At 67.1% G+C, this 12,434-nt stretch overlaps 1 protein-coding gene across 1 annotated transcript in view; it reads right to left on the bottom strand.

Moving 5' to 3' along the window:
* Positions 1-30: 30 nt before the first annotated feature.
* The window catches only part of PMFBP1 (polyamine modulated factor 1 binding protein 1), a 245,967-nt gene continuing 233,563 nt past the window's right edge, over positions 31-12,434 (bottom strand). The window contains exons 10-21 of the mRNA XM_067543437.1: positions 7,757-7,879; positions 7,535-7,661; positions 6,859-7,004; positions 6,426-6,726; positions 5,123-5,592; positions 4,686-4,832; positions 4,171-4,338; positions 3,444-3,611; positions 2,815-2,877; positions 2,397-2,506; positions 1,917-1,991; positions 31-381 (exon numbers count right to left, since the gene is read on the bottom strand). Coding sequence (XP_067399538.1) covers positions 189-381; positions 1,917-1,991; positions 2,397-2,506; positions 2,815-2,877; positions 3,444-3,611; positions 4,171-4,338; positions 4,686-4,832; positions 5,123-5,592; positions 6,426-6,726; positions 6,859-7,004; positions 7,535-7,661; positions 7,757-7,879 — 2,091 coding nt within the window. The 3' untranslated portion in view covers positions 31-188. The remainder of the gene's footprint in view (positions 382-1,916; positions 1,992-2,396; positions 2,507-2,814; positions 2,878-3,443; positions 3,612-4,170; positions 4,339-4,685; positions 4,833-5,122; positions 5,593-6,425; positions 6,727-6,858; positions 7,005-7,534; positions 7,662-7,756; positions 7,880-12,434) is intronic.

The following is a 12,434-nucleotide window of genomic DNA, read 5'->3' as shown; positions in this document are numbered from 1 at the left end:
TGCAGCAGGTAGGTGGAGCGGCTGTGCCTGCCCCCGCTACAGGCCCTGCTGCGTCCGTTGTGCAGGTGACTCCCGGCTGGAAGACGGGTGGGGCTCACTCCTCGCCCAGGAGCAGGGCCCAGGGCTGCCCCAGCCCAGCCCCCACATCTGAGCTGCTGCTCCAGCGAGCCTGGCCAAGAAGCAGAAAATCAGCGGCAGCTGCAGGCCGTGGCGCTGGGCCCTGCGCTGCGCGGAAAGTCCCGTCGCGCTGCGCCCAGCCGGCGCCCTGCCAGCCGACGTCCTCTCACCTTCAGCCGCTCACACTCAACGCGCCGCTCGTCCACTTCGCCTTTCAGACACCTGTTCTCCTGTTGCAGGTGCACCAGCACCTCCTGCCGGTGCCTGTGGGGACGGGCAGGGAGACCAGGTGCTGAGGGGAAGCAGGCCATGGCCGGCCAGGAGGCTGCAGTGCAGCTGGGGGTGCCCCCCCCCCTTTACACGCTGCACCCCCTCCAGGGTGGATTTAGTGCAGGGGCCCTGCCTGGAGCTGCGGTAAGCCTAGCACTGGGCTCCCTGCCTGCACGGTGACGGCACCAGCTGCCTCCTTGGCCCCCGGTTGTAGCAGCGTGTGTGTGTGTGTGTGTGGGGGGGTTACTTCTTTCTCCCTGGTCACGTCCTGGGGTGGGGGTGGGGGGGCAGCAGAGCAGAGCGTGGGCCAGGATTGGGAATTGTTTGCTAAGGCAGGCCCTGCTGGGGCCAGCTCCAAAGGAGGAGGCTCGGTGTCTGAGCTTTCCAGTGCTGTGAATTAATTAATGTCTTCAGTAATGAGCTGGCACAGGGGATGGACTGCACCCTCAGCAGGTTTATGGCTGACATGCAGCTGGGGGCGGGGGGTGAGGGTGGTAGATACCCTGGAAGGCAGGGATAGGATACAGAGTGACCTAGACAAATTGGAGAATGGGGCCAAAAGAAATCTGCTGAGGTTCAACAAGGACAAGTGCAGAGTCCTGCACTTAGGAAGGAAGAATCCCATGCACAGCTATAGACTGGGGACCGACGAGCTGGGCAGCAGTTCTGCAGAAAAGGACCTGGGGGTGACAATGGATAAGAAGCTGGATATGAGTCAGCAGTGTGCCCGGGTTGCCAAGAAGGCTAATGGCATATTGGGCTGCATTAGTAGGAGCATTGCCAGCAGGTCACGGGAAGTGATTATTCCCCTCTATTCGGCATTGGTGAGGCCACATTTGGAGTATTGTGTCCAGTTTTGGGCCCCCCACTACAAAAAGGATGTGGACAAGTTGGAGAGAGTCCAGCGGAGGGCAACAAAAATGATGAGGGGGCTGGAGCACAGGACTTATGAAAAGAGGCTGAGGGAACTGGGCTTGTTTAGTCTACAGAAGAGAAGAATGAGGAGGGATTTGATAGCAGCCTTTAACTACCTGAAAGGGGGTTCCAGGGAGGATGGAGCTAGGCTGTTCTCAGTGGTGGCAGATGACAGAACGAGGAGCAACGCTCTCAAGTTGCAGTGGGGGTGGTCTAGGTTGGACACTAAGAAAATGTTTTCCCTAGGCAGGTGGTGAAGCCCTGGAATAGGTTACCTAGGGAGGTGGGGGAATCTCCATCCTTGGCGGGTTTTTTTGAGGCCTGACAGGTTTGACCACGCCCCGGCTGGGATGATGTAGGGGGGGTTGGTGCTGCTGTGAGCAGGGGCTGGACTTAGACACCTCCTGAGGGCCCGCCCAGCCCTCCCCTCACTCACTGTGGCACATGGGGCTGCCTAGACATTAGCTGGCCAGGGGATCAGACCCGCAGCCCCCCACAGATCCCGTCAGGCTGCGGCTCAGGGAGCTGCCCAGGAAGCCTGGCACCTCTGCCCTGTACGAGAGGCTGGGCTGGGCTGGGCTGGGCTGGTCCGGCCAGGGGCTGGTCCCACTTACTCCTTCTCGCCTGTCAGCTGAGCGATGTGCTTGACCTGGGCCCGGATCTTGTGCCCCAGATTTTCGTTCGCTTGCCTACAAGAAGGGCAGAGGGGAGGCGGGGTCAGCGGAGCCTGTGCCCGGGGCTGAGCCGGGTAGAGCGCCCCAGTGCAAATCACTCTCAGGGGCTAATAGTGCAGCCTCCCCGGCTCTCAAGGGTGCACACGGGCCGGGGCACTGCCGCGCAGCACGGCTAGCACTGCGGCTGGCTCCAGCTGAGCCAAGGCCAGGCCCAGCCCATGGGGGCTCGGATGGTGGTGAAGGGTGGTGGGGCTGCAGCCTGGGCCACCTGCTGATGCCTTGTTCACACCAAGGGCCCCGCTGCTGGTTCAAGGATTGGCGGGCTGGGCGGGCGGGTGTGGGACGGGAGCAGCGGTGACGGGGGGGGCGGTGCCCGCCTGCATCAGCCCCTTCACACCAGGCCCAGCCCCGCGCACTTACTTCTGCTCCTGCACCCATTGGCTGACGTTGGCCAGCACCAGCTCGCTCTCCTGCTGCAGCCTGCGGCTGTCGGACCTTGCCGCCCCCAGGGAGGAGCGCAGCGCCTCCACCTGCAAGAGAGCGACACCCTGGCAGGCCGGCACCAGCCCTGCCGCCAAGCGAGAGCTCCCACCGCCCGCCCACCCCGGGGCTGGGCCCTGCACAGCGGCAGCTGTAGACGGACGGGCCTGGCTCCGGGTCAGCGCTGAGCCCGGCTCCTGGCTGGATTGGGACGAGGGTGGGGGGACTGGTGTGGACAGCTCAGGCCTAACCTGCCCCTGGGGGCCGTGCTGCGGAGTGCGGGGGTGAGGCGTGGCTCACAGCCGGCAGCACACGCACCCCCCCTGCACCCAGTCTGCAGACAGCCGGGGGCTCCTACCTCACTGCTGGAGGCCACAAACTTCTGCCTGACGCTGTTGAGCTCCTGCTGCAGGCGGTGTCTCTGCCAGGAGCCAAGGAAGGCGTGTTAGGTGCGGGTCTCGGGCCCAGAGCTCTCTGGGCAATTCCATGCAAAGCTGCCAGCCTCGTCTCTCCAGGCAGCTGGCCTGGCTGCGCCCAGGGCCGCGCGTTGGGCCGCGGGGCAGGGACGGACAAGCCCACGTCACTGCCCCTGGGGTGGGGCCCCGGCTCCAACCCCGCCGCCAGGCCTGCTGCAGCAGGCGCCATGGCCTCGTCTCCCCGTGGCCTGGGGCACGTCCCCCTGCCCTGCCCCCCGCAGGCGCTTGGCCCCCCCGCTCGGCCCCACTTGCCTCTTCCGCGGTACCGTGGAGCTTTTCCTTCAGCGAGGCCAGTTCCACCCTGCAGACGAGCAGCTCCTCCTCGCGCTGCGCCAGGGCCTGCGCGCTCGCCCGGTGCCGCCTCTGCCACTGCTGCGCCTGGCTGCTCCGCTGCCCCAGCTGCTCCGCGCAGCACCGGGCCTGGCGCGGCAGGGGGGGGTGAATGGCGGGGGCCGGAGGGGGGGCAAGTGGTGGCAGGTGGGGCGGTGGGCGCAGCACCTGGGTCACTCACCTCCTGCTCGCTCTGCTGTTGGAAACCCTGCAGCTTCTTCAGCTCCCCGTGGAGCCGCTGCAGCCGGTCCTCGTGGGCGCCCTTCTCCGCCTGCAGCTGGGCTTCCCGCTGCTGCGCCCGCGCCAGCTCCGCCTGCAGGGCCCCCGCCTCCTGCGCCTTCTCCCGCAGCTGCCGAGCAACAGGAGCGTGGGGCTGCAGCGCCCGGGGCGAGCGGGGCAGGACATGCCCCACGGGGGCAGAGGGCCCAGCCCGCCCGCAGACGCAAGACCCTTATACAGCCTGCCCAGTAGCCACCACACAGGGTCAGCCAGGGGTCAGCGTGGGGGGGGGAGAAATAGAGACCCCCCCCCCACGGAGCCCAGCCCCCCCACCCCAGCAGGGGCCCCTCATGGCGGGGGCAGCATGGGCTGTGCGGGCGTCTGTCACAAAGTGGGGATTCCCGGGCCCAGTTTTCTGAATAAGGGCCCTGAGTGGGCGGGTGCGATGGGTCGTCGTGGCCAGCCCTGCCGGCAGCGTGGGAGCCCTGTGGGTCTGCCCCAGTGCCGGGCTCCTCCCAGGGCCTGGCTAAAAGCTGGGCTGTAGCACGATGCTGAGGCTCTGTGGCCCTGCTGAGCACTCCCCGCCTCAGCACGGCCCTGGGGGGGGTCAGCACGGCTTGTGCCCGCTCCACGCCAGCCCCCCGGGCGCTGAGGGGCTCCCTGCGGCTGGCCTGGCTCCGCTGTCCCACCTGCTCCAGGGCCTGGCTCTGGCTCTCGTGACACGACGCCGCTGTCAGGGTCAGCTCCTGGAGCGTGGCCTCCGCTGCGCTGAGCCGGCGGCCGCTCTGCCGCTCTCTGGCCTGAGCCGCTTCCAGCTCCTCCTGCAGCCGGGCCAGGGCCGTCTCCTGGCGTGTCACCTAGCGGGCGGGCGGGCAGCGCTGTCAGCCGGGCACCGGCTGGGCCTGCTCCGCCCCGGTGCGCGGCGTGGGGGGCGCTCACCTCGCCTGCCTGCTGCTGGTGCTCTCCAGCTGGGCGCGGCACTGCCGCAGCTGCTCCCGCAGGCGCCGGCCCTCCTCCTCCAGCTGGCTCCCGCCGCTCTGCGGGGCCTGCTCCCGCAGCTGGAACGCAGGCAGGCAGTGGCGAGGCGGCACTAGCTCCCGCCCCCCAGCTCCCGCTAGTCTGTCCGCCATGCCCCATGGCGGCCTTGGCGCCCCCTCTGCCCTGTGCGCCCCCAGCAGGATGCCCAGCGCGCCGGCTGCCCCACCTGTTGCTGTAGCTCCTGGCGCGCGCTCTCCAGCAGGCTGGCCCGCTCCTGGGCTCCCTGCACCTGCCGCTGGAGCTCGTCCTCCCTGCCCTGCCGCCGGCTCAGCTCCTCGCGCAGCTCCTGCGTGCTGGCGTCCTGCTCCTGGAGCTAAGGGGACACAGGGCTGCGGGTGCCGGCCCGGCCAGGGCTCACCGCCCCCAAGGCGGCAGGCGGCGGGCGCACGCGCGGGGCAGCACCAGGGCCTGGGGCCGGGCATGGCGCTGGGGTTGGGCCAGGCAGCACATGCCCAGCTGATGCTGCCAGAAGGACCCCTTCCCCTCCCCCCCCCCCCCGCACCCGCCTGGCGCCCCAGGGCCGGCCCCACCGTGTGTCCAGGTGCCGGCCGGCCTGCCCCACGCCCCGCACCCAGAGCCCCGCGCCCCGCGCCCCGCCTGTACCTGCTGCTGCAGGGCTCGCGCCTGCTCCTGGCTGTGCTGCAGTTTCAGCTCCAGCTGAGTCGCCGCGTGCTGCTGCCGGTGCCCCTGCTGCACGGCGCCCTGGTGCCGCTGCTGCCACTGGCTCAGCTCCGACGTCAGCTGCCCCAGCAGCGTTCTGCAGGCGAGGCGCCCGGCAGGACAATGGGCCAGAGCTCCCGCTGCTGCCCCGGTGCCCAGCCCCGGCGAGGGGAGAACACCCAGCACCCCCCCAGCGCGCCCTGGCCCTGGCCTGCCCCCGCGCTCCCTCAGGCAAGGCAGGCGCCGGGTGCTGACCTGCCCTGCGCTGGGCGGTGGCGCCTGGCACCGGGAGACGCCAACGCACCGAGCCTCCGGCTGACTGGCTGTCCCGCCCCGGCTGGGTGCAGCGCTATGGGAGATTCCCAGGGGCCTGCAGACCCCGGCCGCCCCTACCTGCTCTGCGCTGCCTCGTCCTCACTGCTGGACACGCGCTCCTGCAGCGCCCGCAGCTCTGCCTCCCGCCGGCCCAGCTCTGCCAGCGTCTCCGCCTGCTGCACCAGCGCCCGCGCTGGAGACAGGGATGGACGCACTCAGCCGCTGCCCACGCACCCAGCTGCGGCCTGCCACTCGGGGCACCATGCTGCTGCCCTCCCCAGGCTGGGCAGGCAGCGGGGAGAGGCCTGGCCTGGCTGTGGTGCCCACAGGCGGGCTGAGTGCAGAGCGCTACGGCCACGGCACGGCTCAGTCCAGCCAGGCCCAAGAGCCGCCCACCCCCTCCACTCCCCCAGGCGGCTGCCCTCCCTGGCCCAGCATAGGGCCCAGCATCGGGCCATGCGGTTATTCCTCCAGGCTGGGTACAGGCGGCTGCTGGGGGCTGGTTGGCAGCTGGGAGCCGGCCCTGGGCGGGGCGCGTGGGCAGTGCTGGGCTCTCTGCTCGCCGGCCCTGGCTCGGCCCAGCACCCAGCCTCCAGGCCATGCAGCGCCCAGGCTGGCTGCTCCATTGACGCAGCTGGGAGCCTGCACCCCCAGGGGCAGCTGGCGCCCGTCTCTGGGGGTCTCTGAGCTGACTGGCCTGGCCTGGCGGGGCTCAGCTGTCTGCATGGGGAGGGGATGTGGGGCCCCGGGGCCGCGCTCGCTGTGCCGGGGCCACGTTACGAACTTGCCTGCACAAATGTAACGGGAAAGGTGGGACCTGCCCAGTACATGGACTGGGGGGGGGGACAAGGGGGGTCTGCACCCCACCCTGCAGCGGGCAGATACTGAGCAGACCCCGCCTGGGCCCGGGGTGCACGGTGCCAACACCTGCCAGGGCGTGGGGGTGTGTGTCCGGTGTGTGTGTGTGTCCGGGGAGCGTCCCAGGCAGGGCATGGCTGCTGCTCACCAGCCTCCTGCTGCTGCTGCTGGCTGTCCTGCAGGCGCTCTCTCAGCAGCTGCAGCTCCTCCCGCAGGGCGCTGCTGGCCGCCTGGCTCTGCGCCCGCTCCTGCTGGGCCTGCTGCAGGCGCACATCCAGGCTCCTGGCCTCGGCGCGCTGCCTCTCCAGCTCCAGCCCCTTCTCCTGCAGGGCGCCGTGGGCCTGCCGCAGCTGCTCGTCCTGCCTCTGCGTGATCTGTGCCGAGAGAGCCCGACCGTGGCACTGCCACAGACGCTGCAGCCCTGCCCCTGCCCGCCCGCAGCCCCACGAATCCCAGGCCCACGGGGAGGGTGGAGCCCCCGCCTGCGGCTGGGTCCCTGGCCTCACCTGCTCCTTCTGTGCACACAGCCGGCGGCTGGCCCGGAGCTCGCCCTCCAGCTGCTGCATCCTGGACACCTCCAGCTGCTTCCTCTCCCCCTCCGCAGCCACCTCCTGCCGCAGGCTCTGCACCTGCAGCTCCAGCACCCCGAGCTCTGAAACAGCAGGTGCCAGCCACAGTAACCTGCTGCCTGCCCCTGCCAGGCGCTGCTGGCTGCCTGGGGCGTCCCCGCTGGGGCTGGGACTCCCCTGCGAGCAGACGCACCGGGGTGATGACAGCCCAGCTCCAGCGCCCATGGGGTCTGTGTGCAGCCAGACGCGCTGGGCGCCCGCACAGACTGCGCCACAGGCCAGGGCTGCCCTGGCACGCCAGCATGGGGCCGGCTCAGCCATGAGCCGCGCCTGGCCTGAGTGTGGCTCCCTGGGGGTGCGACCGTGTGGCCAGGCAGGCAGGTGCTTTGGGGGCTCCGCCCGCGAGCCTGTCACGCATGCTTGGCCTGAGCCACCTGCCCCACGCAGGGCCCTACCCAGCGTCCTGTCTGGGGCCGGGGCCTTAGCCCCACAACCGGGCAGCTGCTGGGTGCTGCTGGGCCGCGCTGGCGCGGCAGCCTTGGGCCGGGCACTGGCCAGCAGAGGCAGCTCCCCGGGGCCGCAGCTGGCAGGCGTCAGCCTCGCTCGCCCTTACCTTTCCTGGCGCTGTTCTTCTGCTCGGTCACGCTCAGCAGCTCCAGCTTTAAGTCCTGCAGCAGACGCTGATACTCCTCCGCCCGCTGGCTGTGCCGGGCGCTCTCGGCTTCTGCTTGGCTCAGCTTCTAGACAGCAAACAGCGCAGCACAGCTCAGTGCCCGGGCTGGTCCCAGGTGCACCCTGCCCGGCCTGGCACGCACTGGGCCGGGGACGCTCCTACCTGTTGGAGGGTCTCCGCTCGGGCGGCTTGGCTCCGGTAGCTGGCATTGCTGTGACTGTGGGTGGCCGTGTAGGAAGCCAACTCTGCCTGCACCGTCACCAGCCGCTCCTTGTCCGCCACGCGCTGCAAGCAGAGGCAGCAGAATAAGGGCGGCTGAGCCTAGGGCCAAAGAGGGGTTTGCAGGGCTCCCCGGCCTACCCAGCATGGGCTCTCTCTCTCTGTGTGTGTGTGTGTGTGTGTGTGTGTGTGTGTGTGTGTGTGTGTCTGCTATGCACAGAGTTACGTCCTTAGCCAGGGGGATACAAGTCGCTTTGCGCTACCTGGTTGCCCACTGGGCGTTGTGTGGCTTACGCTGTCTGTCGATTTGTGAATGGAGCCGCTGCTAATCAGGACTGCGCAGTGGCCAGGTGTGCACAGAAACCTGCTGGCAGGCGCACACGGGCGGGGGGTCCTGTCTGGGACTGAGAGCACAGAATGAATCTGGTGCATCAGGAGCCTGCACAGACACACCCAGGCTCCTTCACGGCAGGGCCACAGCCAGCCCGGCTGTCACTCGCTGGGAGAAAGGCTTTGGGGAGGCCTAATTGTCAGCCAAGCCAATGTTTTGTTCAGTTAGTTCATTTAGCTGGGGGACCGACGAGCTAGGCAGCAGTTCTGCAGAAAAGGACCTGGGGGTAACGCTGGATAGGAGTCAGCAGTGTGCCCGGGTTGCCAAGAAGGCTAATAGCATATTGGGCTGCATTAGTAGCAGCATTGCCAGTAGATCAAGGGAAGTGATTATTCCCCTCTATTCGGCATTGGTGAGGCCGCATTTACAGTATTGTGTCCAGTTTTGGGCCCCCACTACAGGAAGGACGTGGAGAAGTTGGAGAGAGTCCAGTGGAGGGCAACAAAAATGATGAGGGGGCTGGAGCACAGGACTTCTGAGGAGAGGCTGAGGGAACTGGGCTTGTTTAGTCTGCAGAAGAGAAGAATGAGGAGGGATTTGATAGCAGCCTTCAGCTACCTGAAAGGGGGTTCCAGGGAGGATGGGGCTAGGCTGTTCTCAGTGGTGGCAGATGACAGAACAAGGAGCAACCGTCTCAAGTTGCAGTGGGGGAGGTCTAGGTTGGACATTAGGAAAAAGGTTTTCCCTAGGAGGGTGGTGAAGCACTGGAATGGGTTACCTAGGGAGGTGGTGGAATCTCCATCCTTGGAGGTTTTTAAGGTGCAGCTTGACACACCCTGGCTGGGATGGTTTAGTTGGGGTTGGTCTGGCTTTGAGCAGGGGTTGGACTAGGTGACCCCTGAGGTCCCTTCCAATCCTCATCCTCTCTGGTTCATTGACAGGGTCCCTCACTGGTCTGGGCTGCTCCCTGGACTGTGACAGGCTCCAGCCATGGCTTGCGTTTCCCCTGGAGAGAGCTGGTGTGACGTGCCTGTTCTGTGAGCGGCCCCAGTGCTCTGTTCCTGGGCGTGCAAGGAAGGACCCGGTGCTGGGAACTCTGCCCATCCCGGTATTCGGCCCTCCCTTGCCTTGGCGAGCGCTGACTACGCCCTGTGGTGCCAGAGAGCCGTTGGTGCCGCGTCGGTCTCTGATGCTGGCCCCTTGCCTGACTGTTCTGAGGATCTTTGCTCGTGCTGATCTCCGGCCGCAGGGCTGCACACATGGGCTGGACGCCAGCGTGACACACACACAGCATGTCCGCCAGACAGGCCAGCTGCCCCCGCGCTCTTTTCTCACCTGGGTTTGGCTGGCCGCCAGCTGCTCGCGGACTCCCTGGATGGTCTGCTCGCAGTGCTGGGCGTGCTGCCGGCTCCTGCACAGCTCCTCCTCCGTGGCATGGAGCGCTTGAGTCAGCTGCTCCACGGCCCTCTGGCTACACCTGCCCGTCGCCTCCTGCTGCAGAACCAGGGGAGCCGCGCTCAGTGCTAGGCTCCAGGCTGCTGGACCTGGCCAAGCCCGCGGAGCTGATCCACGGGCTGGGGGCTGGGCCAGGTGCCCTGCCCGCTGCCCAGCTGACGGGCTCCCTTCGGAGGACAGGCTGGAGAAGGATGCGCAGCAGCCAGGACACCGGCTGCAGGAGGAAGCTGGCCGCTGAGCGCCACGGGGAGCCGTGGCCTGGGTCTCTGTGCAGTCATGTTCTGGTTCCCACCCCGCTCTGCCCTGCTAACGGCTGCACGGCTGCTGCTGGGGCAGCGTGTCTCTGAGCAGCGCTGAACATCTCACCTCCACGCTCGTGGGCACGGCCACAAGCCACGTCAAGGCGGTGGGCAAGCTCTGCCCCACGGCGCAGCCCCTCCAGAGATGGAGCGCGTGGGCAGGGGGCAGACCCAGCTCAGGCCCCACTGGCATTGTACGCCCTGTCATTGGCCCTCTGTGACACTAGCCCCCGACCCAGCCCATGAACTGGGGAGTCACCGAAAACCTCTCAGCAGCGACCAGGCCACGGGGCCTACGCAGCCTGTGTTGGCAAGAAGCCTGTGCGGAAACTGCTGGCACAGCGGGGCCGTGGGGTCCTGCTAGCGTGGCCAGCACTAGTGGGGCCAGGGCCACGTACTGCAATACCTCGAGTGGCAAAGGCGCTAGGGAAACCCCACTCCTAGCCCAACGCTGGCCCCACCTGGGTGCTCATATCCTGGAGATCCTCCTCCAGCCGCTGCACCCTGCCCTCCAGCTCTCCAGCCCTGGTCAAGGAGGCCTGGTATTTCTTCTTGTACAGATCCAGGCTGCTCTCCGTGGACCGGCTCTTGCTCTCCGCCACGGCCAGCTGCTCCTGCGCCTCTCGGAGCTGCTCCTGCTGCTGGCACAGCTCCCGCTCCTGCTTCTGCACCACCTCTTCGTAGTAGAGCCCCTGGGCGTGTGACAGCAGCGGTGACGCCGCGTGCCGGGCTGTGCCCGCCTGCCCTGCCAGTGCATGTGCTGCAGCAGCGCTGCCGGGCCCAGTCGGAGATGGACGGCTCGGGTCGGTCCCGTCCACCCCCTGGGCTGGGCTGGGGCAGGGCAGCTCCTGCCTGGCTACTCTCAGCTCGCCCAAGCAAGAGGGCTTGGCTCTCCCCAGAGCCTCTGCTGGACTTGCTCAGCTCCCGTCCCCCCCGCTCAGTTCACGACTGTTCGCTGGCCCGGGAACCCGGTGTGGGTGCTGGGTCGTGTCTCCCCTTGGCCTCGGTGGGCACAGCCGCGGGCGCTGAGGGAGAAGTGACTGTCAGTGCGCACAGGGCCGAGCTGATGCCCTGGGATCGGGAGACTGCTCCCGGGACAAGCTGTAGCCACTGCCAGGGGGGCTGTCATCACTAGCACACACCAGCCCACGTTCGGCCCGAGTGTGGACAGGATGGACCCAGTGGTGCCCTTCCTCGTAACTCCCCCGTGGCCAGCGAGAGGCGCCCAGTCCCTGCTGGTACCCACGTGGGATCCCTGCTCTATTCCAGGGCTCAGGTCAGGCCCCCGCCAGGGAGCCCCACCTCATCTTTCAGTGCCTGGCACTGCTGCAGCAGGAACTCCAAGGCCAAGCTCTGCCGCTCCGTCGTGCACTCCCGCTGCTGCAGGCGGCTCAGGTTAGCCTGGTTCTTCTCTTTGCAGACATCCAGCTCCTGCTGCAGGTGCTGCAGCTTGGCCCTCAGCTGCTCCAGGTCTGTCTGGTGGGCTTGCTTGCAGGATTTGAGCTCTCCCTGCAGCTGCTCCACTAACGTGGCCTGATTCTGGCCCTAGGACATGGAGCAGACGAGCAGAGTCTCACGCCAAGCAGCACGAGACGGCAGATCTGAGCCAGCTGCATCACTGTAACTCAGCAATTGTGCGTCACCGTCTCACCCCAGCTCCCCGCACAGGAAACGGGCCAGGCGGGCTCGCAGGCCAAAGGGGAATACGTGGGAGGTTTGGGTGAAAGCAGCTAAATCACGTCTGAGTTCTTCGCAGAGGCTGCAGCAGGAACGTGTGGGCTGGGCTGAGTGCAAAGTACGAGAGGGCAGGAACCCGCCATGAGAACAGTGCAGACTCCACCACTTAACGCCTGCTGCTCAGGGGTTCTGTGCCAGCGGCAGGGCGCAGGTGTGTCCCAGGCCAGAGCTTAGAGTGCCAGGACAATGCAGCACTGCTGGGGCTGGGAGCCTGGGGACCTGCTCAGAGATACTCTGGGGCGGGGATGGTAAGTGGAGCACACGGGGTCTGCTCACCGAACGAGCCCTGGGCCCGGAGCAGTCAGGCTGTGCTGGTGAAGCTCCCAAAGCCAGACAGATGCCAATCGCTCTTGCCTGTCTTTAGAAACCCCAGGAAGCAAGTGGCCTCACTCGGTGCGAACACGAGAGCAGGGCTGAAGGTTGCCGGGGCAGGAGCCGGCAGGGCGCAGGGCTAGCAAAGGACTGGGCCATGCTGTGCAGAGAACAGGGCTGGAAGCGCTCACCTGGGTGATGCCGATCTCCCGCTCACGCTGCAGCTGCTGCATGCAGCACGTCTGCTCCGCCATGGCCTTCGCCCGCTCCCCACAGATCTCTTGCAGGTTTCTTATGTCATCTTGCAGTTGGTGCAGCTTTCCCTTCAGGCCGCCCACCTCCGCAATGCTCTCCGTCCCCTGAGCAGCACCACGAAGACACCCACGTCACTGCACCGGAATGGCAGGGTGCAGGTGGCAGGGCAGAGGGCAACGAGACAGTGGAAACTAGCTACTACATGGGCATCGGTGGGACCAGTGGCACTGGG

Source organism: Emydura macquarii, unplaced genomic scaffold, assembly GCF_026122565.2.
Source record: "Emydura macquarii macquarii isolate MOO-44397 ecotype Brisbane River unplaced genomic scaffold, CSIRO-AGI_Emac_v2 contig_839, whole genome shotgun sequence".
NCBI lineage: Eukaryota > Metazoa > Chordata > Testudines > Chelidae > Emydura > Emydura macquarii.
This window is presented reverse-complemented; position numbering and strand designations above follow the sequence as displayed.